Source organism: Sceloporus occidentalis, unplaced genomic scaffold (assembly GCF_023333645.1).
Source record: "Sceloporus occidentalis isolate IW3139 unplaced genomic scaffold, rSceOcc1.0.p SCAF_4, whole genome shotgun sequence".
Classification (NCBI taxonomy): Eukaryota; Metazoa; Chordata; class Lepidosauria; order Squamata; family Phrynosomatidae; genus Sceloporus; species Sceloporus occidentalis.
In genome coordinates, this window is record NW_028316984.1 from 133,110,896 (window position 1) to 133,137,982 (window position 27,087).

Sequence of the window (27,087 nt, forward strand, 5' to 3'; positions counted from 1 at the left end):
ACTGCCCAGCTTTCACATCCATACATAAAAACTGGAAATGCTATAGCATGGATGATTCTGACTTTGGTATTTAATTATATATTTTTGCACTTAAGGATCTTATCTAGTTCCTTCACAGCTGCCCTGCTACCTGATTCCTTTAAGAGGAGCTGCCAACAATTGGACTTTGATGTCTTCTGAATGCAAAGCATATGATCAGCCACAGCAGGGGTAGGCAACCTTTTTGAGCCGGGGGGCCGGGTTGCTGTTCCTCAGACAACTGGGGGACTGAAGCCAAAAAATAAATAATTAAATAATATAGGACATTTTCAAATGTAGGACACATTTTTAAAAAATGGAGGACATGTGAAACAATTTGATGATTTTTTTAAAAAGTTAATATAAATGCATACTTGTTAGGCATGATCGAAATGGAGGACATTTGGGCCTCAGAAGCTGGCTGATATCAATATCACCATCACCATCATCATCACTATCATTGTTAAAGCAGACCTTTTAGCATTAAAAGCACCGAAAATACACAGAAATGCACTTTGGAAAGCCACACTGTCTCACTTTCAGAAAGAGTGAGTGCATGTCTCAGAAACTGACTGATATTATCATCATCATCATCATCATCATCACCACCACTATCATTGTTAAAACAAAGCAGACCTGTACAAATGGAATGGAAATCCTCCTCCTGCTACTCTTCTTCTTCCTCCTCCTCCTCCTCCTCCTGCTCCTTCCTTCCTCCCTCCTCCTTCTTCCTCCTCCTCCTTCCTTCCTTCCTTCCTTCCTTCCTTCCTTCCTTCCTCCTCCTCCTGCTCCTCTTCCTCCTCCTCTTCCCCCACCCCCTTTCTTCCCTGCCTGCGGCTGTCTGGCAGCCATGGGAAGGGAGGGAAGGAGGAGGACCCCCGCCCCTTGCCTGTCCGCTGGCGGAGGGAGCCAGGCAGGGCCAAGGAGCCTCGCTGAAGAAAGGCTCCTTGGCCCTGCCTGTCCGCCGGCTGAGGGCTGCTCGCGCAAGAGGCCGAAGGCCCCGCGCCCGTGCCAGAGGCCTTTGACCTCTCGCACGAGGGCGCGGGGTCTTTGGCAATCGGCGGTAGGACCGGGCTCGGGCCGGTCCCAAGGCCTCACCGGGCCGGATGTGGCACGCGGGCCAGGAGTGCCGACCCCTGAGCCACAGTGATACATCATATCTGGAGTGAGATAGTGCTGTACAAAAAAGAGCTGATTTTCTGGATCCAAACTACAAAAATAGGGCCAGCACAATATATTTTGCTACCTGAGGCAAAGCAGCAGATAGAGCCAAACCTTCAGAGCCATGGTACATAATACACAAGATCAACCAAGTTGTTCTAGCACTTGTGGCAGTCACTTCTACTACCACTTCTCTCCATCTCCCTAGCAGTAGAATAGACTACTAAGAGTAATAAAGTAGATAACTCTTTTCATGATACCCAACCTGGAGTTTAGAAAAATTACTTTTTAGGCTACAGCTCCCAAAATAAAAAATCCCAAATGTGATTTTTTCCAAGTTCCGCCCAAAACTTGGTTACTGAACCAGCTGTCTCATACAACCCAATAGTAGGGGCAGCCCTGGCCAATTGAAACAAGACTTCTTCTTTTCCTACAGCTGTGCACTACCATCTCATTCTGTGGCCTTGCATCCTTGATGCTCATGGAAGCACTGTGACTTTGAAGCAAATAGATGTGAAGGAATTCTACCATACCCACCAAGAGATACTGGACTTTTCCTGGGAATGCTTCCTGCACTACATTACAGTGTCAAACTGGAAAACACAAAATCTTGTTCTGTCTCCCCTCTAGCTTTAGAGACTGAACTTTAGAGCTGTAGAACACACCTAGCTTTAGAACACATTGATATTCAAAACTATATTTGAAACACAATCTAGTTTCTTCTTCTTCTATTACAGTGTGTTCTCAATCAATCAATTTTATTTACGGTCTTTGACTAAAGTATCTCAAAAATATATTAATATTAACCAGTAAAACCAAACTTACAAATATGCCAGTACACCTAAGTAAAATCAGCTAAAATACAAATGTGCATGTAGACAGACAGCATTCCACACACCAGGATGCAGGCACCTATCTTCTAGCATCTCATTTTCAACATTTATCAATAAGTCTGGTTCTGGGTAATTTGTCTGTGTGTAGCAATGACAGCTGCACAGAATCGAGCCATGATCTCAGTTATTTGAGAGTCTACATCCTTAAGGAGTAATGTCAAGTAATGATCAGCTGGTCTTCCTGGGAATTTTTGTAAGGTAAATTAAAGAGGAATGCACACTTTGGTAGAATGGGCAGTACAATATGATGTGTAGAAGTGATTCAGCTGAAGTATCAAAACATAAACATGTCCGATCCTCATAAAAGAGCTTCTTATATTTTCCTTCCAAAACAGCAGATGGAAGGACGTTAAAATGGGCTGCAGTGAAGGCTGTCCTAGGTTTGGATGCTGTTAGCTTGGCCAAATAGGTTGGCCTAGCAAAAGTCAATTCCAAACTTCCTAAAACTGGGATATTCCTAATTTTTCCCCTGTGGTTGTGCCATTCTGTATCCCAGATATGCTGTCTAAAGGCTGTTTTTGCCCTTTCATAGCCCATTTGTACTAGGGTTATCTGAGAAAATCCGCACATACACAAGATGCTGTGTATCGTCACTTTCGAAGAGGAGTAATTGTCTGATAAAACCAGTTGAACTAACCCATGTGGAATAAACATAAGTTTAAACTAAAAGTTAATTATCAGAAGCCAAGCTCGTGCTTTGATGCTGATCAAGCCTGTCTCAAGGCGCATTGCTACATTTAACACACAACATGGCACTGAAAATATACTGGTACTTCTCAGAAATTTTGTCTGTAATATCTCAAACTTATCAAAGTTATTATAAGTACAGATTTGGGCTCCATATAATGAGATGACTTTGGCTTCAAAAAAATTTATGGCAGCGAGTATATATTGTCCTCCTCTGGTATAGAAAAAGCTCCGCAGAGCTATCGTATTCCTATATGCACTTTTAATTCCAGTTCTGCCTGGAGTTTCCAAGTGTTCTCTCCATGGGCTAAATCCAACATTATTTTTGCTTAGAATAGATCAACTGAAATTAATTGGTCTTGTTTCAATAAATCTCTACAGAGGCCAAACATTGGATTTTCCCCAAACATATGCTACTCCTGTTTTCTAGTGCAAGTATCTAGGAAGACATATTCAAAACTTGGTGCATTTAACAAATGTATTGCAGACAGATGATCAAAGGCCTTGAATTAAGGCAGTTTTAATGCAGTATAACAGCTACAGCATTATTCAGGTCAGGAAGAAAATATTGTTCTAATTGCTTTCATCTTTCTTTTTGAAAGGCAAGTTGAAACGTAGGAATGGGACACTGAAGAGGTTAGTTCAGCATTAAAGATACTTTTCTTGTAACTAAGGCTTATTAATTGGAACCAGCTAGCATACTGAGTATCTACCTATAGTGTGTGTGAGTGTGGGTGTGCAAGCGCATTCAAGGTGCCTGTTGACTTGTGGCCACCCCATTAATTTCATAGGGTTTTCTTAGGAAAGGAATACACAGGTGCTGCATTTTGTCAGTTCTTCCTTCTGAAATATAGCCTACAGCATCTGGCATTTGTTGGTGGTTTTCCATTCAAGCACTCACCAGAGCTGATACTGCTTAGCTTCCAAGATCAGATGGGATCTGGTGCTTTTAGCATATTTAGGCCTGATTTCCATATTAGTAATCATAAAAACATTATCCTGCTCAAAAATTCAAGAAAGATGCTGAAACTTAAAGTTCCAGTGGGCTAGAAGCTTAAGCAAACACATCTCAGAATTTGTATAATGAGATCTTCAAACATTGGAGCTATTTATATCTAATTATAGTAAAATGCTTAAGTGGAAAGGTGACAAAATGTTAGCTTCTTGGGATTATTTTCAGTGTGTGTTCAATGAACAAGGCTGGAGGAACAACTTATGCCTAGAAGGTTTGTTTCATATGCCTACTGATGAGAAGGCCATTTGGTATCACTTTGCCTCACAGGCTAAAGTTCCTGAATTGAAAGAGTTTATGCAGTATGTTGGAAGGACTAAAAATTTTATTACTAGAAACAGTTAGAATCTGTGTTCATATTTACGAACATGCTTGTCAGTTGATCTTCGTTTGTGAAGATTTATATGTTTGAATGAAGCCTCACATATCTTATGCTTATCAAATGGAATCTCGGGTTTCAGCATTTGTCAACGGAGGCCTTTCTCCTTTGAATCACTGAGTAATAAAGCCACTGAGTAATGAGATATTGAGTGATGAACATGCTTGTACACCTTCTATTCTGTCATGCTATTAACTTGGGGAGATACGTTGAACAAACCTCTTCTTAATTTAATGGGGAATGTATGAAATGTTTTTTAGAAGGTTTAATAGAGGAGGAGGAGGAAGCAGTTTAGTTCAAGGGGAAAATAATATAACAATGAATGGCTATTACCTGTCTAGCAGATTTAGTTTATTTATCAAGGGGAAATGGTTTTAAACATTTTAATAATTAAATTCTGGAATATATACATGTGTTGCAGCAAATAGCTTGATTTGTTTTTAAAGCAGAGCAGATAAGTATATATACAGAATAGCATGATGAATGAATGATGCATATATCCTACAGCTTGGCTTCAATTGATCTCTGCTATTTCTATGGTCCACATGTTCTTCCTCCCAGCCCAATTCAGAGATACTGTTAAAGATTTAGTACTGCAGTTTGATTGCATTCAGCAAATTGAAAACATTGGCAGTACAGTGACTGTGGGACTTTATTATCTGCTGGGGTTTGATTCCTGGACCCCCCATGGATACCAAAACCCGTGGATGTTGTATTTAGTCCCATTAAATACAAAGGCATAGTGAAGTGGTCTCCCTTATATAAAATGGCAAAATCAAGGTTTGCTTTTTGGAATTTATATTTTTGGGAATATTTTCAAATTTTGGATGGTTGAATCCATAGATAAAAAAATCCACATATATGGAAGGCTGACTGTATGTTAATAATTTTGCTTGCACATGAAATTGTGGCCCCCTTTAGTGTATGATTCAAATACATATAGCCAGGTGGGTGGGGTGCTGAGGCAGCAAGCCTGATTTGCAATCCAAGTGCTTATAAAATGACTGGCCTTGTCAATGAGAGCCTTGGAATTATTTTTTATTATTATTATTTTTTTTAGGTACTGGGTGAATACAGCTTAGTCCTCCTGGTACTGAAGGTGGCCCTGTCTCCAGCAAAGCATTTGATCTTGGAAGTTGTTGCTAAGTGGAAATCTACTGGGACTGGCCCTGCAAAGCAATGAGTTGATTTCTCCAACCTGTGGGAGCCTGTGTGTTTGCAGAAAGGGGCTTTGCCTTTGCTTGTTGATCACACAACATGCAGCCTTTCATTACAGAGCATGGTCCCTATATCCCTAAAGAGTTTTAATAGCTTTTTCAAGGCCAGTATAAACCCTCATAAAAGTTGAAGAGACCTGGAAAAGCTGGGCAGAGCATGTATGTGTGTTAGTTTTCAGCCGGTAAGCACCATGGACAGGGATTTTGTTCATGAAATGCTGTGGTAGAATTGGAGGAGAATTAGCATGCTACTTTGCTCGTGACAATAATCGTTTTAGACAAGGAATATTTTTTGAATTCTGCTTGTTAGCCCAAGTGAACAGCACACCGTGGAATTTAAGCAGCACACTATGAAATTTAATCATTACCTACCATCACTTGGATAAATATAGGAAGGATGGGAGGAATCCTCTTCTAGGTAATAAATAGCTCTCTCTCTCTCTCTCTCTCTCTCTCTCTGTGTGTGTGTGTGTGTATGTGTGTATCATAGTCTTGGTGAGAAGGCAACTTTCACTCTGTCTACAAATGCTTTGTCACAATCAATAGTGATGAGAAAGTACTGTGCATGGACACAGAGCTAAATCGAGGAAGCAGAAAAGAAGAGGGAGGAGGCTGGAGATGGTGAATGCTCCCATGAGAAAACTGTGGGTTACTATGAGAGTGTGTGGATAATTCTGATGCAGTGGGGGGAGCTGCATCCCTAGCAGAAGGATTCTCCTTGCATGTGGTCAATTAGAACCACATAATGGACTTCCATTATGAGCTCTGGCCATAGGCCATTGCAGCTAATTCTAGTGAAATATCCTCATGCGATCTGTATTGGTGCTGCTGGTTCCCTGATATAGATGTTCCCCAAAGGCCAGCATACATCTTGTGTAATGGAAGTATCAGGTTATTGGACAAAAGACATTCTGGCAGGAGAGAGAGGTCATACTGTTCTATCCAGCATCCAATAAATTCAGATTTCATGTAACTGTACCAGCAGAAGTGATAACCAGTATGTCTCCTGGCCCTGGGTGGGTAGTTTTGCTGAATTTGTATTGCCAAATCTAATGTGTTTCAGAAGCACTAGCAAAGCAGTTTAGCTGATGCAAATAACTGTAAAGCAGATGCCTGAAAATTATGATTACTTGTGTGTTAATTCCAAGTACAGCTTTAGTATATAACTTTTCATCAGAGCCAAGAAAGTTACTATCAGCCATGTTGGCTTTTGGCTATGCTGGACTGGGTTGTCTGGAAGTCTACAAAGATTTTCCAAGCTCTATCCATTTCTTTGCAGAGGGCATTCTGGATTCATCTAGTGCAAGTAAGATGGGTATTAGAGAAAGGGTACACACTGCAGGTAGGTGTGAGAAATAGTTGCTTAATTCATGATGGGCAGAAGGTTGATCAGTGTATAGTAATATCTCTCTGGGTGATTTGAAATTGATTTGCAAGGGTTTCTGATTCCTAGTAGTTGAACAATAATAATTTAAAAAATAGGGTCTTTTCCAAAATACACTGTCATAGCAGCTTGATACTATTTTAACTGCCACGGAGGCATCCTATGAAGTCCTGAGATTTGTAGTTTTATGAGGTAATTATCAGTCAGAGAGTTCTAATGCCACAGCAGATTACAAATATCAGGATTTCATAGCCTGGAACCAAGGATGTTGAAGTGATATCAAACTGCTATAATTATGTAGGAGCCATCATACTGTTGTGGTTTACATAATGGACTATGATTCTGGACTAGGGTTCTAATACCCTCTCAGCCATAGAAACCCACAGGGTGACCCATAGTAAGTCAGATGAAGATATACTCTTCTATATGGAAGCTATCCCAGCATGTGGCTCATGGCATGCGAAAATAGCTGTTTCCTCTCCAAATTACTGTTTATATCTGGTTCTGTGCCGACAACTGCTTTTTTAACTCAGCTCCCTCCCACCCTGAACCAGATCCTTGATCCTTCTAAGGCCTGCTGTGACTTGTTTAACGACTTTTTTGCGGATAAAACTTCTCGTATAAGCGAAAGTCTGAGCGCCGACATTATAGCAGAACCTAGGGTAGAAGTGTCCAGAGCCTCCGTGGACTATGTTAAACTGGATCAGTTTGAGTTGGTGAGTACCGAGGATGTGGACAAGATCCTCGGAAGTGTTCGGAAGACAACCTGTTCTCTTGATCCCTGTCCCTCGTGGGTAGCGGCCCAGGGGGGACCGGTGGTAACATCATTGTTACGCCGGATAATTAATTCATCTTTGAGGGATGGGCAATTTCCATCGGATCTTAAATTGGCCATTGTAAAACCGATCCTAAAAAAGCCCTCCCTCGACCCCCTGGTACATAATAATTATCGGCCAGTTTCGCTGCTACCATTTCTGGGAAAGGTGATCGAGAGGGCGGTTGCTATCCAGCTTCAGGCGGTCTTGGATGAAACGGATTATCTGGACCCATTTCAAACTGGCTTCCGGGCGGGTTACGGGGTTGAGATGGCCATGGTCGCCTTGGTCGATGATCTCCGTCTGGGCATCGACAGGGGAAGCGTGTCCCTGTTGGTGCTCTTGGACATCTCAGCGGCTTTCGATACCATAGACCATGGTATCCTTCTGGGACGCCTGACAGAGGTGGGAATCGGGGGCACTGCGCTCCAGTGGTTCCGCTCCTACCTCTCCGGGAGGTCCCAGATGGTGCAGCTGGGAGACGTGTGCTCCGATGAGAGGCCCCTTAAAACTGGGGTCCCTCAAGGGGCCATTTTGTCTCCCATGCTATTTAACATTTACATGAAACTGCTGGGAGAGATCATCCGGAGACATGGGGCGCGGGGTTATCAGTACGCTGATGACACCCAAATAATCTTCTCTATGTCTCCGACTGATGCAGTGACTGGGGATGGCGTCTCTCCTCTCGTGGCCTGCCTAGAGTCAGTAATGGGCTGGATGAGAGAAAACTGACTCAAGCTGAATCCAGAGAAAACGGAGGTACTAGTGATAGGTTCTCCTGGTCCAGGAATGGCGGTGGTTCCACCTGTCCTGAATGGGGTCACGCTCCCTGTGAAGGACTCCGTGTGCAGTCTGGGGGTGCTTCTTGACTCGTCACTTCACCTGACGGCTCAGGTGAATGCGACGGTCAAGAGCACCTGTTATCAGCTTCGGCTGATTCGCCAGCTGCGCCCATACCTGGCCCAGAGGGACCTAGAAACTGTTGTACATGCTCTGGTAACTTCGAGACTGGATTTCTGCAATGCACTCTACATGGGGCAACCCTTATACCAAACTCGGAAGGTGCAAATGGTGCAGAATATGGCGGCCCGGCTGGTCACTGGTGTTCCCAGGACCAGCCATATAACACCGGTTTTAAGAGGCCTCCATTGGCTGCCCATTTGCTTCCGAGCTCAATATAAGGTGTTGGTAATTACCTATAAAGCCCTAAATGGCTTGGGCCCAGGATACCTAAAGGACCGCCTCTCCTCGTACATTCCGCCTCGCACCCTCAGAACGTCTGGGCAGCAGCTACTGAAGGTGCCTGGGGCAAGGTTAGTCTCCACTTCGCGGAGGACGTTTACCACAGCTGCCCCAGCCCTTTGGAACACGCTGCCCATAGAGCTCCGCTCGTCTACTACCCTGGCCCAATTTAGGAAGGACCTTAAAACCTTCCTATTCCAACAGGCATTCCCCGAATAGATATCCTGTGGGCCTCCCTCCTCTTTCGTGGCCAAGAGGTTGGGCTATGGGGCTTTTTATTGTTGGGTATATGTTTGTGTATTGTTTTTATTGAAATGTATTTAAATTGTATGTTTTATTGCTGTAAGCCGCCCTGATCGAAGGAAGGGCGGCCTATAAATAAAAATTTTATTTTATTATTATTATTATTTTGTACCCAGTGGCAGCAGAAGGTTTACATATTAGTTTGATAGTGAATCTGCTCTCGATTTTAGTCAGAATTTAAGAAGATATATTGAAGGTAATCAAACTATTTTGATTCAGCACTTTTGATAGAGTCTTTAAATTTTGGTATAAAGCTCAGAGATGATTCACTGTCCCATTGACATGGAAGTCACCAGCCACCATTATTTGAATGTGGTTCTTGCTGGTGGACCTTAGTGCTGATTTTTTTTAAAAAAAAAAGTACACTAGAAAGGAGACAGAGCCAGTGTATTATGTGCTAGATTAGGATTCTGTAAAACCAGGTTTTGAATCCCCACTTAGCCCCAGAAATCCACTGGGTGACCTTGGGAAAATAATATCTCTCAGTCTCAGAGGAAGGCATTAGCAAACCTCCTCTAAATAAATCTTGACAAGAAAACTCTAAGATTGCCATAACTCAGAATAGACTTGAAGGCACATAACAACAACAAGAAGGTTCTACAAACCCAGAGTCTGTGCATCCCTTCCTTACTAGATCAGATTAATGGTCCATCTAGCCTAGCATTCTGTCTCCTAGTCTCTGGCCAGATTGAAATCTTTGGGGAGCTTACAATCTGGCCTCTGTGATAATAGCTTTTCTATTCTGCCTCATCCAAGAGTTTGGCATCTTTCTCTGCGCAACCTGAGCTTTGGCTCTTGTCAGAATGATGACACTGAACTAGATGATCCATGGCCCTAATCGACTTTGGCAGTTCTGATGGGAAAAATGAAAGACAGGCAGGAAATAGAAGAGATGATGTAGCAGAACCTAAGAGCAAATGGCAAATCCCAAAGAAGTGATACAGAAGAGCATGCATCAGACTCTGCTGGAAAAAAATAAGAGAAGGAGAGATATGGCAGCAAAAAGCCAGAGGTGCTAAAGCACTGAATAAATGTTTTTTTCTAGTTATCCAAATCTTTAATCATTACAGTGGGATTATTGCTGGTAACAAACACAACTTTATTAAAGAGATTAACCATTAAAATCTAATCTCTCATCTCCCTCCTCTGTAAAATCGTCAGGGTTGCATTTTGAACACATAACGCTGCACTTCATACTTCCACTAGCTGGCAGCTTGTTATCTAAATTATTTTGAGGAATGTTGTTATTAATTGTTCTTCCTCTCTCCAGGTAGTGTTAGCACAGAACCCCCTCACTCTTACCAAACAGTTCTCTTTGCCTCTCAAGTAAACCTCCTGAACCCAGTACTCCTTGGGTGTGTTGGGTGACAGCTCCAATCATCTCCAGCTAGCTTGGTCAATGGGGTGATGGGAGGTGTAGTCTAACACAACTGGAGGATGCCAGCTGAAGGAAGAATCTTTATTGCCTTAAAGAGTAAGGTTCTCTACAGTCTTATCTTCAAAGTGCTGCACTGGCAGAAGTTTCACTGAAGTGAATGAGGCAGGCACTCTTACAGAATTTCAAAGAGCAGACAGGCCTCTATAAGGATACAAAGGACCTTATCACATGAGAGGTTTTGCAGCTCACATCCAGAGTCACTGCGGGTCCAGCCATGAGTATTCACGTTATAACGTGATGTATTATCAGACATGATTGCTTTCTATGGGGGATCGTTCCAAGGTGGATCCACGGTCACTTCGGGGTGTCTCTTCATTTTTGTGAATTCGGTAACAAGTGAATTCACAAAAATTATGAATTCTCTTTGAATTGGTCTGGTGTGGAAGATTACCCTGATCTCGCCTCCAGTGACCCCTGCGACCTGTCCCATCATCCTCTGCCTGCTCCTTCACCCCGATCTCGCCCCCTCTGCCACCCAGCCACCTGTCCCATCATCTCCTGCCTACTCCTTCATCCCGATCTCGCCCCCAGTGATCCCCTGCCACCTGTCCCATCATCCCCTGCCTCCTCCTTCACCTCGATCTCACCCCCTTTGTCACCCTGCGACCTGTCCCATCACCCCCTGCCTGCTCCTTCACCCCAATCTCACCCCCTCTGGCACCCTGTGACCTGTCCCATCCTCCCCTGCTGGCTCCTTCACCCCGATCTCGCCCCCTCTGCCACCCTGCCACCTGTCTCATCATCCCCTGCCTGCCTCCTCCTTCACCCCAATGAAGGATGACAGTTAAGGAGGGGGCAGAGAATGATGACAGCATCCAGAGCCCCACTGAGCATGCGCAAGGGTGCCAGTTCAAATCGTTCAATCCTTCTGGTGTGATAATACAATGTGCACTCGCTCTGCTTTACCCAAGTAGAGACCAAAATTTTGTTCCTCAGGTATGATAATACATCACGTGAATTGCCTTGGATCCGAAGTTACTCTGATACCCCCTCGCTTCGGAAGGGCTTCGGAGCTCCTGTTTCACGTGTGATAAGGCCCAGACTCTGTGGTTGAAATGAAGCTCCAGCCAGAATCACTTGCCTATTGCTGTTAATTTAACTCCTCCCCACAAACATTTTTTAAAAAATTTAAACCCACCTTGCTTTGGGAAGCTAGGCTCCTGGCTTTGTCCCTGTTACTTGTGAGCCACTTCAGATATGAAGTGTTGCTGAGGGGCAATAGGTTCCAATGTTTTTCATATGCTCTGCTTCCCACATCTCTTGTCATTCCAAAATAGACACATGCCTCTACCCTTCGCCCTGCAGCCACCCACACATCAAAGAAGTGCTGTGAGCTCTCAATGTGGACTAAAGTTGCTGATTATTTCCTGTCCCCTTTGGTGACAGAGATGGAAACCCCCTTTCAAATGATGTGGAGGAAGTATGAAATCTGATGCTGAACCATCAAATGCTGCAGCTTCAATATCTCCTCATAGCAGAGCTTCAGAAAATCTCTCTATTTCTTTCTCTCTTTTGACCTTTACTTCTAGAATAGTCCAGCAAATGGATTTGGGGCATTATAATCCCAAAAAAATTTTTTTTAAAAAAAAATTCCAAGTCCTACTATACTACTATTATAGCTAAGAATATCCCACTGTCCTTAGAGCAGTGATGGTGAACCTATGGCACGTGTGCCAGAGGTGGCACTCAGAGCCCTCTCTGTGGGCACACATGCTGTCACCCTAGCATAGAGTTTGCCAGAGTCTCTTACTAGAAAGCCAGAGGGATGTGGCACTTTGCAATAAATAAGTGGGGTCTGAGTTGCAGTTTCGGCACTTGGTCTGTAAAAGGTTCACCATACTGCCTTAGAGGATGTTGTGATAAATTTAATAACAAAGGCTGTGCATCACTTAAAACTGTGACAACAAAAGAGGTTTCACATGACATGATACATGGAGGTCTGAAATTATACTTGTATGGCAGCTGCTTCACAGAGCAAGCCATCCCAGGATGGCAGCTTGCCTGTGAATTGACTGCCACTATAATGGAATATCAGATGGCCTTTGTGTGGTAGCCATTTTGTATGAGTGGGGGGTTGATTACCTCAAATGAGCCACCCCACATGACTGTGTGAAATCCCAGCAATCTGGAAAGGGAAAGAAATGAATGTTCAGTGTTCTGGTACCTGAGATAAGCTATTCATGTACAGGCTTACTTTATGATCCCTGATGGGCTGGATTTAACATTCCACTTAGACGCAAAGTGGCATGTGAATGATCTAAGATAGCCAATAAGAGGATGCAAGTGAAACATCCTGGAATTCTTTACTTGGGCAGATAGGAGCTGTCAGTTGGAGAAAAGCATCACAAAGTAATAATCTCTGAATCCTGTTGGTATAAAAAAGATAGGACTTCCTTAACCAGAGTGAGAGGCCTACCTCAGACACCAGATCTCTTGTGTCATGAACATGCAAAAACTGTCAGTTTTTAATTTATTATTATTGCTGTTCTCCTTTTTTGTTTTTTACTGCCAGGGAAGGAGGAAATGTTTCTAGGATTTTCTGCTTCAGGTAGGAATGAGTTGCCCTTTGGTGAGATGTTTGCAGTTTGGCCCCAGGCAGCAAAATGTTTAGGGCTTAAGCTCTGAAATAAGCTGCAAATCTTGTGCTAGCCAATGTAAAGTTTCTTATGTAACAACATTCCTCTCTCTGTAGGACAAAGATGGCTAAAGCATCCTCTGCCACTTGGAGAGATGGTCATATAAAGGCCTGTAGGGGCAGAGGCACTGCAAGGTCATGGGGAAAGTGGCTTGGCAGGGCTTAGTGCCACTGTTATGGTAACTTGATTCCCACTCCTTTCTTTCCCCTTCTGACTGCAGCTGATGGGGAGGGGAGCCAGATTGAGAGTCTGCCTGGCTGAGGGAAGCGGAGGGCCAGGCAAGTGCAGGGCTTGGCACCATCTCAGCCCAGAGGGTAGCTTTTTTCCCCTTTCACCCAGACAGCTGATTCCATTTATTTTTAATGAGCTCCTTTAGACTGCGCAGGGAAAAGCAGAGAGCAGTGCAAGCAGCAGTGCCTTTGGAGCCGGGGCAGTGCAGAGGAGACAGGAAGAACCACAAGCCTGCTTCATTCTCCTTTTCCGACTGTTGAGGGGAGGTCTCCCTTACCTTCCAGGGCCCCCTCCCCTCCCCCAAGACGGGCTCCTCTTAGATGAAGCTTGAACTTACAATGCAGTCCAGCACAGAGGAGGAGAGCTGGCTTGAGGACCAGTGGGAGAAATGGTAGGTGGTCATGTGAGGGCAGTATTTAGGGGGGGGATGTGGGAAGAATCAGTAGTCAGGTTTCGTGTACTTATGCAGTATTTTTTTTAAAAAAACTAATCCTTTTCTTTATTCTAGTTTACGTACTTATCTTGGTATACTTTGGTAAAAAATCCCCTTGCTCTATAGGAGCAAAATGTCTGCATAGCAGCTTTGGACTTGAGAGCACAGACTTGGTTGTAAACTTTGTCTGTTGGGAATGAAATCGAAATGATGTTCTTTGGTTACATCAAGGATATCAGATCATCTCTGTCATGGCTGGCTTTGCTTCCTGAAGAGACTCCTCAGTTGACAATAGGAAAGAATTATGTCAGAAGAGTTGTCTTTTGCAGGGCTGGTCATGCTGTTTGAGGGACTCAGGCAGCTAGAGTCCAAAAAAGGTAACTTTCCCAGGCTCATTGATGGGTGGAACTCTTAGCACCCCAGAGCTGGACATGTAGAGTGAACTATAGGAAACAGACCTGCAAGTAGGCAGAAGACTCTCATTTTGGTATTTTGCTCCAGTTCTTTCTCCTTCTCCTTCTTCTCCTTCCTTTATTTATTTAGTTCTTTCTCTTTCTTAAAAAGAAGCTGTAGCAATGCTACACTGGACAGAGACAAATCTAATACAGCTTGGCTGTTGAAAGAGATAAGCCAAAGGCTTTGAAGGGGCCTTGTGGGAAGTTATAGGTATTTTTTCACATTGTTCTGGGATTGTTGTCAGAGTCAGTTCATTTATGAGCACCCCACTATCACAGCAAATAATTTCATGCAATGGAATTACTATAATAGAAAGAGAAGAAAAATTCTGACCTTGACTTGGAATAGGAGAGGGAATCATGTATTGCATTGGCAGCCCATTATAATATATTCTTCATTGCTCACCATCTTTTTCTCTTCCTCCTCCTTCCCTTCCTGTGTGCAACCCCCTTTGACATGAGCAAGTTCCACGTTTAATACTTCTCCCACTTACTTATATCCAGATGTGTCATTTTATTGCAGCCTTCCTGTGGCTGCCTCAGAGAGTGATGAAGTCTCCTTCTTTGGAACTTTTTAATAGAAGCTGGATGGCCATCTGTTGGGGGGTGCTTTGATTGTGAGTTCCTGCATGGCACGGGGTTGGACTGGATGACTCTTGAGGTTTCTTCCAACTCAGTGATTCTATGAATCACTGAACACATTCTTTCTTCATGCCACAGGCAAGTTGCTCTTTAGCTCTGTAAATCTTTGGTTTCAGCAGCATTTTGATAATGCAGTGAGTTGTGTAGGTGTGTGTATGTTTGTGGGAGAGGGCACAACAGGAGACAAGGCCCTGGACTCTTTGCCAAACACCGTTTTCCTCTGTCACATTGCAAAGTATGCACCAGAGAGCTGCAGTCCAGAATGGCAACACATAACATGTGCTATACTTCCCAATGTGTAACTGGAGAAGCCCAGGGAGTTGAGGCAGTTTTTAACACCCCACTTCCCAAACAATAAAACCGAGGGAAGGATTCAGAGATGATTTGTTGTAAGAGTAATAACAGCTTCTTTGCCTGACTCTTTTCTGTGCTGCATGCTCTACTTCAACCAGTGACAAATTTCGTTGCACAAAGACTTGCCCTTGGCAAAAAATGTCTCCATATGTCCCCCACTGGTCTTCTGAAAATTGATCTAACAAAAGCCATAGGCTACATATTGGAAGGGTTGGAGAAAGGACTTTGGCAGGGTCTAAGAGGAAAGCATTCGAATATATATTGATAAGATGCACAGAGATAATCTGTGAATGATTTATCATTTCCTTTCTTGCTGCTGCCCTTACTGCCTTTTTCTTATCTGCGTAGGGAGATGACAGGTTGACAAGTTTATGCTGGATTTTAATGCCAAGGGCAGTCACTTACCTTAAGGATTTTTCCAGTGCTAGAAAAGGATGTTATCTTTGATGAGAGCTGTTTGTTGTTTCTATTGTTCTATTCAGATAACATCATTAGACAGCTTTAAAAAAGCGGTCAAGACGGATCTCTTCCAGCAGGCCTTTCCAGATTAACCATCCCGTCCCAGGTTCCCTGATTCCCTCATTCCTCCCGTGGCCCCATCTTAGAGATGGTTGAGGATCAACAGAGGGATATCAGGGTTTTTAGTTTTAATTGCTGTTTTTATGCTTGATATTGTGTTTTTAATATGTTATACTATTTAATACTGTCTTAAGGGGGGGTGGGATAAAGGGTTTTTAATTGTCATATTTTATATTTTACTGTTGTTAACCGTCCGGATTGGTTTGCCAGAGGGCGGTATACAAATAATAATAATAATAATAATAATAATAATAATAATAATAATTGCTGTCTTTTTAGCAGATCCTTGAGCACTGGGAGCAATGGAAATATAAACCAGTCCTCAGAGATGGGAGTCTTTTTCTAGCAAATTATTAGTGGTAGCTTCCTTCAGTCTCCAGTCCCATACTATTTGTTCAGTGTAGACATTGGAGTCATTACCCTTGCTTCCAAAAGTAATGAAAGTATACACCTTACCCTGATATCTTGCTCCTGCTGTTATAAACCAAGATGCAGACACATATGAAGAATACTAGCTGAATATTCTCTGTCCAATGACCTTTTTGTCTACTCTCTCCATCTCCTGATTTATCTTCCTCTTCGAATTGCAGCATGTTTATCTATAATTGGCAGAAACTGAATTTGTTCTCTCTCTTACACATTTGAGAATGTAGGTGTCAAAGGAGAGCTGAGGTCAAATAGAATATTTGTGATGAACTCTGAAAACTCTATGCTCTTAGCATTCTAGAACAAATCCAGCTTTTATTAAAGCTTTGTTGTAGTTGTGTGTCTGAAAGTCATTTTTATTTACTTATGGCAACCCTAAGGTGAACCTATCATGAGGTTTTCTTAGCATGTTTTTTCAGAGGAGTTTTGTTAATGCCATCATCTGAGGCTGAGAGAGTGTGACTTGCCCAGGGTCACCCAGTGGGTTTTTATGCTCAAATAGGATATTTGAACCCTGATCCCCAGAATCTTAGACCAACATTCAAACCACTATACTATACTACATGTACTGGAATAATTGGTCCTCCTAGATTTTTCATAGGGTATAGTGTTAATTTTATGTTGAAGTGATTTATTTGTTATTATAAATATGTTATTTCATGGAGTATTGGGTTCTTCTCCCAAATTCTTTAGCCCTATTCAGACATTAGGCAATTTATTATAAGGAGTTTATCACACAGGAGGAATTTCTCTTAAATTCGAATGAAAAGAAAGTGGGGCCAGAACGCATTCACATGAATTCACTAGTTCAGCGAATTTACGTGAATTTGAATTGTGTTCGAATTGACTTCCCATTGCCTGAAAATAGCTTGCCATTGCCTGAAATTGTGTGTGGTAGTCTATCACACAATAACGTGAAACCCCATGATTGCATGCGGATCACCATTGGATTATACTTCCAATTTCCCTTGTCTGATAAACTCCTAAGTAAACGTTGATGGGGGGGTGCTATTATCTTCAGACTGTCATTGTCCAATGTGGAGAGCAACAACAAAGGGAGGTGGGGCTAGCCAAACACATGAATAAGGCCAACATTTTTGTATTTAACTTCATTTGAACATGAACATATAGATACGAGAAGGATGCTAAGTGGTCTTACTGTGAACTGGTCATGGATGCAAGCATGGAGAGGTATAGTGGATGGAAAGTTCTGGTCAGTACTGATCCCATGGCTATTTTTGCTTCAAAGCAAATTTCTCCGTAGGAAGAACTAGTGTATGTATGCATATGTATGCCTTCTGTAATACATCTTGCTGCTTAGCCTATGATTTGTAACACATACATAAAATTTCGCTGGAGATGGCCTTTATATTTTTCTGTGTAGGAGAAAAGAACAAAGAGGGTAGCAGATCTCAAGTGCCATAAGGCTGCAGTTCAGGGAAATGCCTTATATTTGGTAGGATGCATTGTATATAAGTAATGGATACTTCTGTAACTGGCTATCTCCTTCTTGAAGATATTCTATAGCAACAAGGTTGTTTTTTTAAAAATGCAATTAAGTCATAATGGCAGGATCAGCAGATGGACACTGCTGTCACTTCTATTCCTCCAGGCGTATCACATTTCCCTCCTTTTGTTGACCTAACATTAAGAAGTTTATTGAGAAATATTGAGAGAATTTATTGAGAGTAACAACAGGATAACACTTAGGAGCCAAGGTGGACCAGTTCAGAACATTTGCTTAGCAGCTTTAACTGTGAGTTGTGAGATAACATGGTAAGTGTGGAACTTGGAAGTAACATATTACAAGTGATTATGTTACTTGTAACAAATGAATTTTACAAGTAATGAGAGGACAATGGCATTATTTTGAAAAGCAGCATAATTACTAGCATCATTAGAAGATTTTTGGTGTAACAAATAACAAAATATTAGACATTTTTCATAGTTCAACCTACTTTATAAACAGCCTTAAAATGTAAGCAACAAACATTACTAATGAGTATCAACTTGAAAGCAGCTAATAATAACAAAAAATTGTGGGCCATTGTTTTATTTTCCATATTTGTTAACAGAATTTGATTAGAATTAGGGTAGATTCTGTTTCTGTAGCCCAGTGCTTCTCAATTATTTTCTGTCATGCCCCCCCTAGGAAGAAGAAAACATTTCGCGCCCCCCGCGTGACTGTAAATAGTATCATTTGTCTATAAAATTGTTATAAGTACACCTCTGCATAACAGAGCCTCGCGCCCCCCTTTACGGAGCCTCGCGCCCCCCCTGGGGGGCCCGCCCCACTATTTGAGAAAGGCTGCTGTAGCCTGAAGCAGCTGGGAGTAAATCTATTGTTTCCATCATCTTTCCATTTCTACTTGGTCATGTAATGGGTCATAGAGCATTCCCAGCAGTCCTACTCTTGAGACCAGGGTTTGAATCCCTGCTCAGCCATGGAAACCCATTGGGTGACCTTGGGCAAATCATACTCAGTCCTAGAGGAAGGCAAAGGTAAACCTCCCCCGAACAGATCTTGCCAAGAAAATCTCTTAGTATCACCATACCTGGGATTCCATGGCTGAGCAGGGATTTGAATCCTGGTCTCCTAGAACCCTAATCCAGAGTCCGATACTCAAACCACTACACCACACTGGGTCTCACATCATGATGACACTCTGTTTTCTCTAGTCCCAAATAAATGGAGATTCATTGTGATCACCCAGTGTGGAAAGTGGACTTAAACTGTTGTGTTGAACGTAACTTTTAATGGAGTTGTGCCTCAGATGATGCCAATGCTTGGTGCATGAGACTGAAATAACTGCTAGGACTTGTCTAAAAGAAATAAATTTTAAAAGGGGAAAAATGTTTAAATAAGAGTATGGTTCAGATGCAGCACAAAACTGTAGGTGAACATTACACACTTCAGGCCTGCATGATTCCCCATCCCTTTTCTATCAGGGATATGAGTTCATGAGATATGTTTCTGCTTTAGATTACTACTTTAGATTCCGGCCTATGAGGGAGTTGACCAGGCAGGCCCAGCTCCATCAGGGCTAGCCTGGAAGAAGAGACTCCTCCCTCCATAACTGTCATCTTCCAGCCTATGAAGGAGTTGACTAGGCAGGCCCAGCTCCACCAGGGCTAGCCTGGAAGAAGAGCCCTCCCTCCAGTCCATCTGCCTTGGTCCAGGCCTCAGAGGGAGAGAAGAATGCTGGACCTGTTCCCCTTCCCCCTCACCATTCCCTTCTCCTTTTGTGTCGTGTCTTTTTAGATTGTAAGCCTGAGGGCAGGGAACCGTCTATTATCCCCTCTGTTGTAAGCCGCCCGGATTCCCAGCGATTGGGCGGCATATAAATAAATCCTATTATTATTACTATTATTACTACTACTACTACTACTACAGTGTGCTGTACCATCTGAACCAAGGCAAACTTTCATTAATCTTATCTATGTTTAGATGTAACAACTAGATTTGAAACTATAGTTTATGAAACTGGCCTTGTTTCAAGGAACCTTACTTAAACCACCATCTAAGATTTTGACAGCACAGTAAAGCAGAGAAGCTTTCAGTTTTACTTCCAGAAGGGATGAACTTGAAACTCAGTGCAGCTTATCTTTGGAGCACAGAAGGTGTATCCATGCGGTAGAAATAAAGCAGTTTGATACCCCTCGTAACTGCCATGACTCTATCCTGTGGAATTCTGGATTTTGTAGTTTGGTGAGGCATAAGAGCTCTGTGACAAAGAAGGCTGAATACTTCACCAAACTACAAATCAGAGGATTCCACAGGATAGACCATGACAGTTAAAGTGTTGTCAAACTGCTTTATTTCTGCAGTGTGGAACAGCTGCAAATCAGGAGTGGGCAAATTGCAGCTCTAGGGCCTATAAACCCTAAACAACCTGGGACACAGTCACCTAAAGAATTGCCTTCTCCTGTCTTGTGGCTCCATTCCAGGATGTGCAAGTTCTGCCGTCATACTTTAGTTGAGTACTGGGCATAGACATACAAAATGACCCTAAGAAAACAGTCCTTTCTGTTTGCCTCTTTGAAGATACATGACTAACTTCTGTTCCCTTAGTTTTATGAAATGTTAAAGGATCACAAGAAAACTCCCAGACATTTGTTTCATTAATTGATTGTACTTCTCTACTCCGTGACTCTCCTCAAGCATTGAACAGCAAGTTTCATCATGTCTCTTGACTGTTTCTGTTTGGATGCTTCATCGATGTCTGAAACTTAACATGGCCAAAACTGAACTACTTTTTTCCCCACCAAAGCCAACTTTGCAATATTCATTTTCAAGTACAGTTAATGACATTCGTATTCAGCCTGTGAAGGAAGCGTGTAGTCTTGGCATCATTTTTTATTCTTCTTTATCATTTATTCCTCAGATCCAGGTCACATCCAAGTCATTTCAATTTTCAGAGCTTTTCTTTCAATATCTACTGTTAAGACTTTGGTTCACCCCCTGGTTGTTTCTCGCCTGGACTATTGCAACCTTCTGTTGATGGGGCTTCCACCTTAGCCCCTTCATCTCTGTGCAACATTCTGCTGTCAGGATTATCTTTTCAGCTCACCTTTATGACCACATCACCCCTTTGTTGTCATCTCTTCACTAGTTCCCTATTCCTTTCAGAATTTGTTATAAGTTCCTTCTGTTAACCTTTAAAGCCCTGCATGGTTTGGCCTCAACTTATTTGTCAGCCCTTGTTTCCCCCTACCATCCTGCTTATGCTTTACTTTCCAGGGACTCCGGGCTGTTGACCCAGCCAAGGGCTTCCTCTTTCCCAGCTTGGATCTACCCCTTCTCCCTTGCTGTTCCCTATTCTTGGAATCTCCTTCCCAAACGTTTACAGTCTACTACATCTTTAGCTAATTTTAAGTCCAATTAAAGATTATTTTGTTTAGGTAAGCTTTCCAGCTCACAACCTGATTTCTGAGAGTTAGATAATGTGTATTAAGTGTGTATTATTTTAGATTGTATGCTATAGGCAGGTTTTATCTGTATTTTGGTTGATGACTGTGTAAAGTGTTGTGTAAACTTGCAGCATTATATAAATAAACTTTTTTTAAAAAGATTGTCTAGACTAGAGCCTTTACTTTGTAGATTATTTAAGATGATTTTTAGTGCAGCAACCCTTGTATACAAATTACTGTCCTTGTTCTAGATCACAGGATTTTAACACTGCCTGAACAGTATGTTGGTAGTTGACATCCATTTATTGTTGTTTTCTTTTATGGATAACCATGTGGCCTTTCTGTTAATTTAGGCTCACTCATGACATCAGTCTGGAAGAGTTTGAGGATGAAGATCTATCTGAAATCACTGATGAATGTGGAATTAGCCTGCACTGTAAGGACAGTTTGGCTTCACGGGTAAGGACACTAGTGATTCTCTACTAATTACTTATGAAACAATCATTCTTTCACAAAAGGCAGGAATGGGCTGACAGATTATTTTGTTTTAAATGTGTGTTTTAAAGTTACCTGTATTTTTAACATTTTAAAAGCTTTTTACAGTTTTTGTTTTAACTTTTGTATTTTTTTTAAGTTGCACTGTGCCTTTAGATGTTTTAAGCCATCTTGAATTCAATGTTGAAAGAAAAGCAAGCACAGTAGCATTTTAATTTTAAATTTATATTTAATTTAATATAAATTTAAATTTATATTAAATTTAATATAAAATATTCAACACCAGCATGGAAACCATATTCTATGGGGGCTGGCATAGGAAGCTGGGTATGTTTGGCCTGGGTAAAAAAGGCTTAAGAGGTGACATGACAGCCATGCTAATATATTTGAAAGGATGTCATACTGAAAATGGAGTGATCTTGTTTTCCACTGCTCCAGAGACTGAGGCTGCATTCACACTGCAGAAATAATCCAGTGTGACACTGCTTTAACTGACATGGCTCAATGCTATACAATTCTGGGATTTGTAGTTTTGTGATACATTTAGTCTTCTCTGTCAGAGAGCTCTGGTGCCACAACAAACTACAAATCCTAGGATTCCATAGAATTGAGCTGTGGCAGTTCAAGTGCTGTCAAACTGGATAATTTCTACAGTGCAGATGCAGCCTAGGATACAGAGCAATGGATTCAAATTCCAGGAAAAGAAATTCCACCTAAATATTAGGAAGAACCTCCTGACAGTAAGAGCTGTTTGGCAGTGGAACAGACTCCCTTGAAAAGTGGTGGAGTCTCCTTCTTTGGAGGTTTTTGAGCAGAGGGTTGGATGCCCATCTGTCGGAAGTACTTTGATTGTGTATTTCTGCATGGCAGGGAGTTGGACTGGATGGCCCTTTTGGTCTCTTCTAACTCTAGGATTCTGTGATTCTGTTGAACTTGTGTGGAGGCCACCAGGTATGGAGAAAGGACTTCCACAAATGTTTCATTTTGACAGATCAGATCCCAGATAAGTAGGTAGATATAAAACACCCTCATACACACACACTATACATATATATGTGCTCATATATGTACACACATGAGCATACACATAAGAGAGGGAGAAAAACATGTATATATAGAATCATAGAATCATAGAGTTGGAAGAGACCGCAAGGGCCATCCAGTCCAACCCCCTGCCATGCAGGAAATCCAGATCAAAGCATCCCCGACAGATGGCTATCCAGCCTCCGTTCGAAGACCTCCAAGGAGGGAGACTCCACTACACTCCTAGGAAGTGTGTTCCACTGTCGAACAGCCCTTACTGTCAGGAAATTCCTCCTAATGTTGAGGTGGAATCTCTTTTCCTGTAGCTTGCATCCATTGTTAAATGCTCAGATAAATAACTGTAATATGAATACACTTGCCTGTCTGTGTCTGAATTGTACTACAGACTGCTTCAGGCAGACTTATGCTGCAGCCTGGGCCTGAGGCAAATTCACTGCAGTGTTTTGTGTCTTGCCTGCACCTGGGGACTACCTGGTCCTGAAATAAATGCAGGTGCTCTTGCCACTGTGCTTGTATACGCATAAAGATTCTGGACTGGGGAAAATAACATATTTTTCCAGGCTGAGAGAAACTTTACTCAGTGTCAATGAGATACTGGGATGCTTAAAATAAAGACACCATAGAGAAGGAGGATTTAACTAAAGAAAGCTGAATCAACATTATTCCTCAGATCTAATGCTTACTCAACTTTTTTCAGTTTGCCAGAGTCCTTAACTCTATTTTGTAGTTAAGGTTGCCAGTTTCCTTTACTTTATAAGGCTCTGTTTCAACAGGCCATCACTTCTTCGAGAGCATTGTTTCATGTGTCCTTAATAGGCACATTTCACACTCTCAGTTATTATTTCCCATGACTGCTAAGGTTCAAGCTTGTTTGGCATCCAACATCTTTCTTCTGGTATCTCTTCTCCCTAATCCCAGATGAGTGCCAAAGGTTATGTTTAACCAGTGATGCAGAAAGACACTCTAACCATGGTTAGGAACATCCTCCTGTTATTTTGCTTCAGTATCCAAAAGTAAGCTCTGAAACCAGAGAAAGCAGCTATTATCTGAAAGGGATCTGAGGTGTTTTCTGATCTGACGGTTGGCATTTTGTTCATAGTTGGATTTGCATAGAAATATTTACTTGTATGAAACATAAGATGACATGATGTCACTCTAGGCATTGTACCTCCATCTCTGATACGATGCCTCCAGTTTGGATCTGCTGTAGTTCACTTTGAGTGCACTACAGAGGTGATCTATTAGAAGCTCAAGGAATGGTGCAGACTCACGTTGCAAATGTAATCAAATAAAATACTCGTAAACATTGCACCATATGCCCCAGTATTGCAAGGGAAGGGTATTCCATTTTAGGGAAGTCTTTCCCCATCTAATGCCCACCAAATAAGTTTGACTATAGCTTCCTCCCACCTCCTCCCAGCATGGCCAGTGGCCACTCTGGTTGGGGATGGCAATAATTTTAATCCAAAGTATATGGTGCTAAGTTTGGGAAGCCAGTTTTAGAGGATCCAGAAATAATTTATCTTTAGTATCCGAACAAGTTACTGATCTTGCTGGTGCCGTGGCATTCAGACAACAAAATCATTAATGGGGTTGATGAATAATAGTAAAGAAGTTAAAGTAAAATTTGGGCTGGGTGGTTCTTTGGTATTGCTCCAGTAAATCTCAGTAAGGCGTATGAACCTTAAATATTACACGAGAAAGCCTAGACCAGGTTCAGAGTGGCAATTTGAGTGTTCTATGAAAGCCACAGGAGCCAGCAAAATTGAGAAGTTTTAAAACAGAATGGTTTTTGACAACAGGGGCAGAAATGCAGTAGATTTACTGTGTATTCCACACTAGAGAGAGGGGAGCTGCAAAGATGTAAAGAAAAGAACAAAAGATCTTCTGCAGCCAGAGGAAATGTGTTCTTTGCAAATAATACAGGGAACATCTCAAGCCTCAGGAGAAAATGAATTAATGGGGAACTTCCAATTAACACATCTGAACATCAACACTTGGAACAAGCTGGCTGTGGAAAAGTCATATTGTTTTTAGATGCAGCACTAGAAAAATCAAATGAAAAATAGTAAAGAAATTCATACCTGGAAGAGATTCCTGTTAAAAGATTAACATTATATATATATAATCTACCGCATTTCTACCCCTGTTGTCAAAAACCATCTCTTCCAGGTATGAATTTCTTTACTATTTTTCATTTGATTTTTCTAGTGCTGCATCTAAAAACAACGTGTCTTTTCCACAGCCAGCTTGTTCCAAGTGTTGATGTTTTTATATATATAAATATATCTTCATAATATTAATATTATAACTGGAAAGTATATGGGACGTCAGTTAGATAAAACTCTTGTTCAATCAGCCAGATGTCAAAGATGAACTGGGAATGATGCTAAAGAAAGTGAAGAGAGTGATTACAGCCCTAAAGAAAAAATGCCTAAGACAAAAAAGAAAAATTGCTAAAATATGAATTAATGGCTTTTCATGCAAGAGGAAACAAATCCCAAAGGGCTATCACTTAATGGAAAAGAAAAAAGAGAGACTGAATGAAGGATGGAATATATATAGAATCAAAAGTGCTCTCAAATAATTACATAGAAATGTATGTGGACTTACAGATAAAATAAGCAACTAGTTGCATATTTCAACTCTTTACAGTTATCACTGGCATGGAGGTCTTTGAGATAGTTCTGCAGTGTATTTCTGGGCTGGAAAACTGTTGTCTCTTTGGCTTGTCTACTCCCAGCAGAAATATTTCAGTAAGGAAGACTCATATAAGCCTTTAAAATGCCTAGTCCCAGGGGGGGATACAGGGTTATGCCCTGCTGTTCGGTTTGTCTACTGACCTATCCTAGAATCATAGAGTTGGAAAAGATCACAAGGGCCATCCAGTCCAACCCCTGCCATGCAGGAAATCTCAATCAAAGCATCCCTGGCAGATGGCCATCCAGCCTCTGCTTAAAGATCTCTAAGGAAGGAGACTCCACTACTCTCCGAGGGAGTTTGTTCCACAGTCGAACAGCCCTTACGGTCAGGAAGTTCATCCTAATGTTGAAGTGGAATCTCTTTTCCTGCAGTTTGCATTTATTGCTCCGGGTCCTAGTCTCTGAAGCAACAGAAAACAAGCTAGCTCCCTCCTCAATATAACATCCCTAAAAGTATTTAAACAAGCCTATCATATCACCTCTTAACCTTCTTTTCTCCAGGCTAAACATCCCCAGCTCCCTAAGTCATTCCTCATAGGGCATGGTTTCCAGACCCTTCACCATTATAGTCGCCCTCCTTTGGACATGCCCCAGTTTCTAAACATCCTTTTTAAATTGTAATGCCCAGAACTGGACACATTATTCCAGGTGGGGCCTGACCAAACCAGAATACACTGGAACTATTACTTCTCTTGATCTAGACATTGTACTTCTATTGATGCAGCCTAAAATAGCATTGGCCTTGTTAGCAGCCACATCGCACTGTTGACTCATGTTCAATTTGTGGTCTACTTGGACTCCCGGATCCCTTTCACACATATAGATGTTTATCACACTATACTCTTAAAGTGCTACTATTCCACTTTGACTGCTCTATCTGTCTCCTGTTGCATTCTGGGATTGGCAGTTTTAAGGAGGGGTATTTAGAATTCTCAGGCAGAGAACTTCTCTGCTTGAGAATTCTAAATACCCCTCCTTAAAACTGCCAATCCCAGAATGCAACAGGAGGCAGCTAGAGGAGTCAAAGTGGAATAGTAGCACTTTAAGAGTATAGTGTGATAAACATCATAGTCTCATTCAGCCAGGTGTCCATCCTATATCTGGGCATTTCATTTTTCCACCCTAAGTGGAGTAACTTACATTTCTCCCTGTTGAAGTTCATTTTGTTAGCTTTGGCCCAGCTTTCTAGTCTATTCAGGTCATTTTGAATTTTGATCCTGTCCTCTGGGGTATTAGCTACTCCTCCTAGTGTGGGCACCTGTCATCTGCAAATTTGATGAGCATGCCCCCAGTTTTGTCATCCAAATCATTGATAAAGATGTTGAATAGCACTGGGCCCAGGACATAGCCCTGTGGAACCTCACTGGTCACTTCTCTGCAGGATGAAAAGGAGCCATTGTTGAACACCCTTGGGTTCAGCTGGTCAACCAGTTACAAATCCATGTAACAGTTAGCTTGTCTAGCCCACATTTTGCAAGCTTGTTTGCAAGAATGTCATGGGGAACCTTGTCAAAGGCCTTACTCCCCATTCCCACATATCTTTTCAGGAAGTTTGTTTCTTGATGTGGCACTGTGTGATGAAGGGACCATATTACTAAAGTATTGAAGTCCCTCCACTGGCTGCCTATTA

General features: G+C 42.0%; 1 protein-coding gene across 3 annotated transcripts in view; it reads left to right on the plus strand.

The window, feature by feature from the left end:
- LOC149314633 (C-Jun-amino-terminal kinase-interacting protein 1-like) overlaps window positions 1-27,087 on the plus strand; it is an 80,548-nt gene that overhangs the window by 7,926 nt on the left and 45,535 nt on the right. For 2 of the 3 annotated variants that reach the window (XR_016280945.1, XM_089521509.1), the window contains exon 2: window positions 21,570-21,675. Coding sequence is in view for 2 of the 3 variants with exons in the window: in XM_089521509.1 (XP_089377635.1) it covers window positions 21,570-21,675 (106 nt within the window). In the remaining variant the exon portion in view is untranslated. Of the gene's footprint in view, window positions 1-13,725; window positions 13,808-21,569; window positions 21,676-27,087 lie in introns of those variants that run through there. The other variant, XM_089521510.1, reaches the window with a different exon arrangement.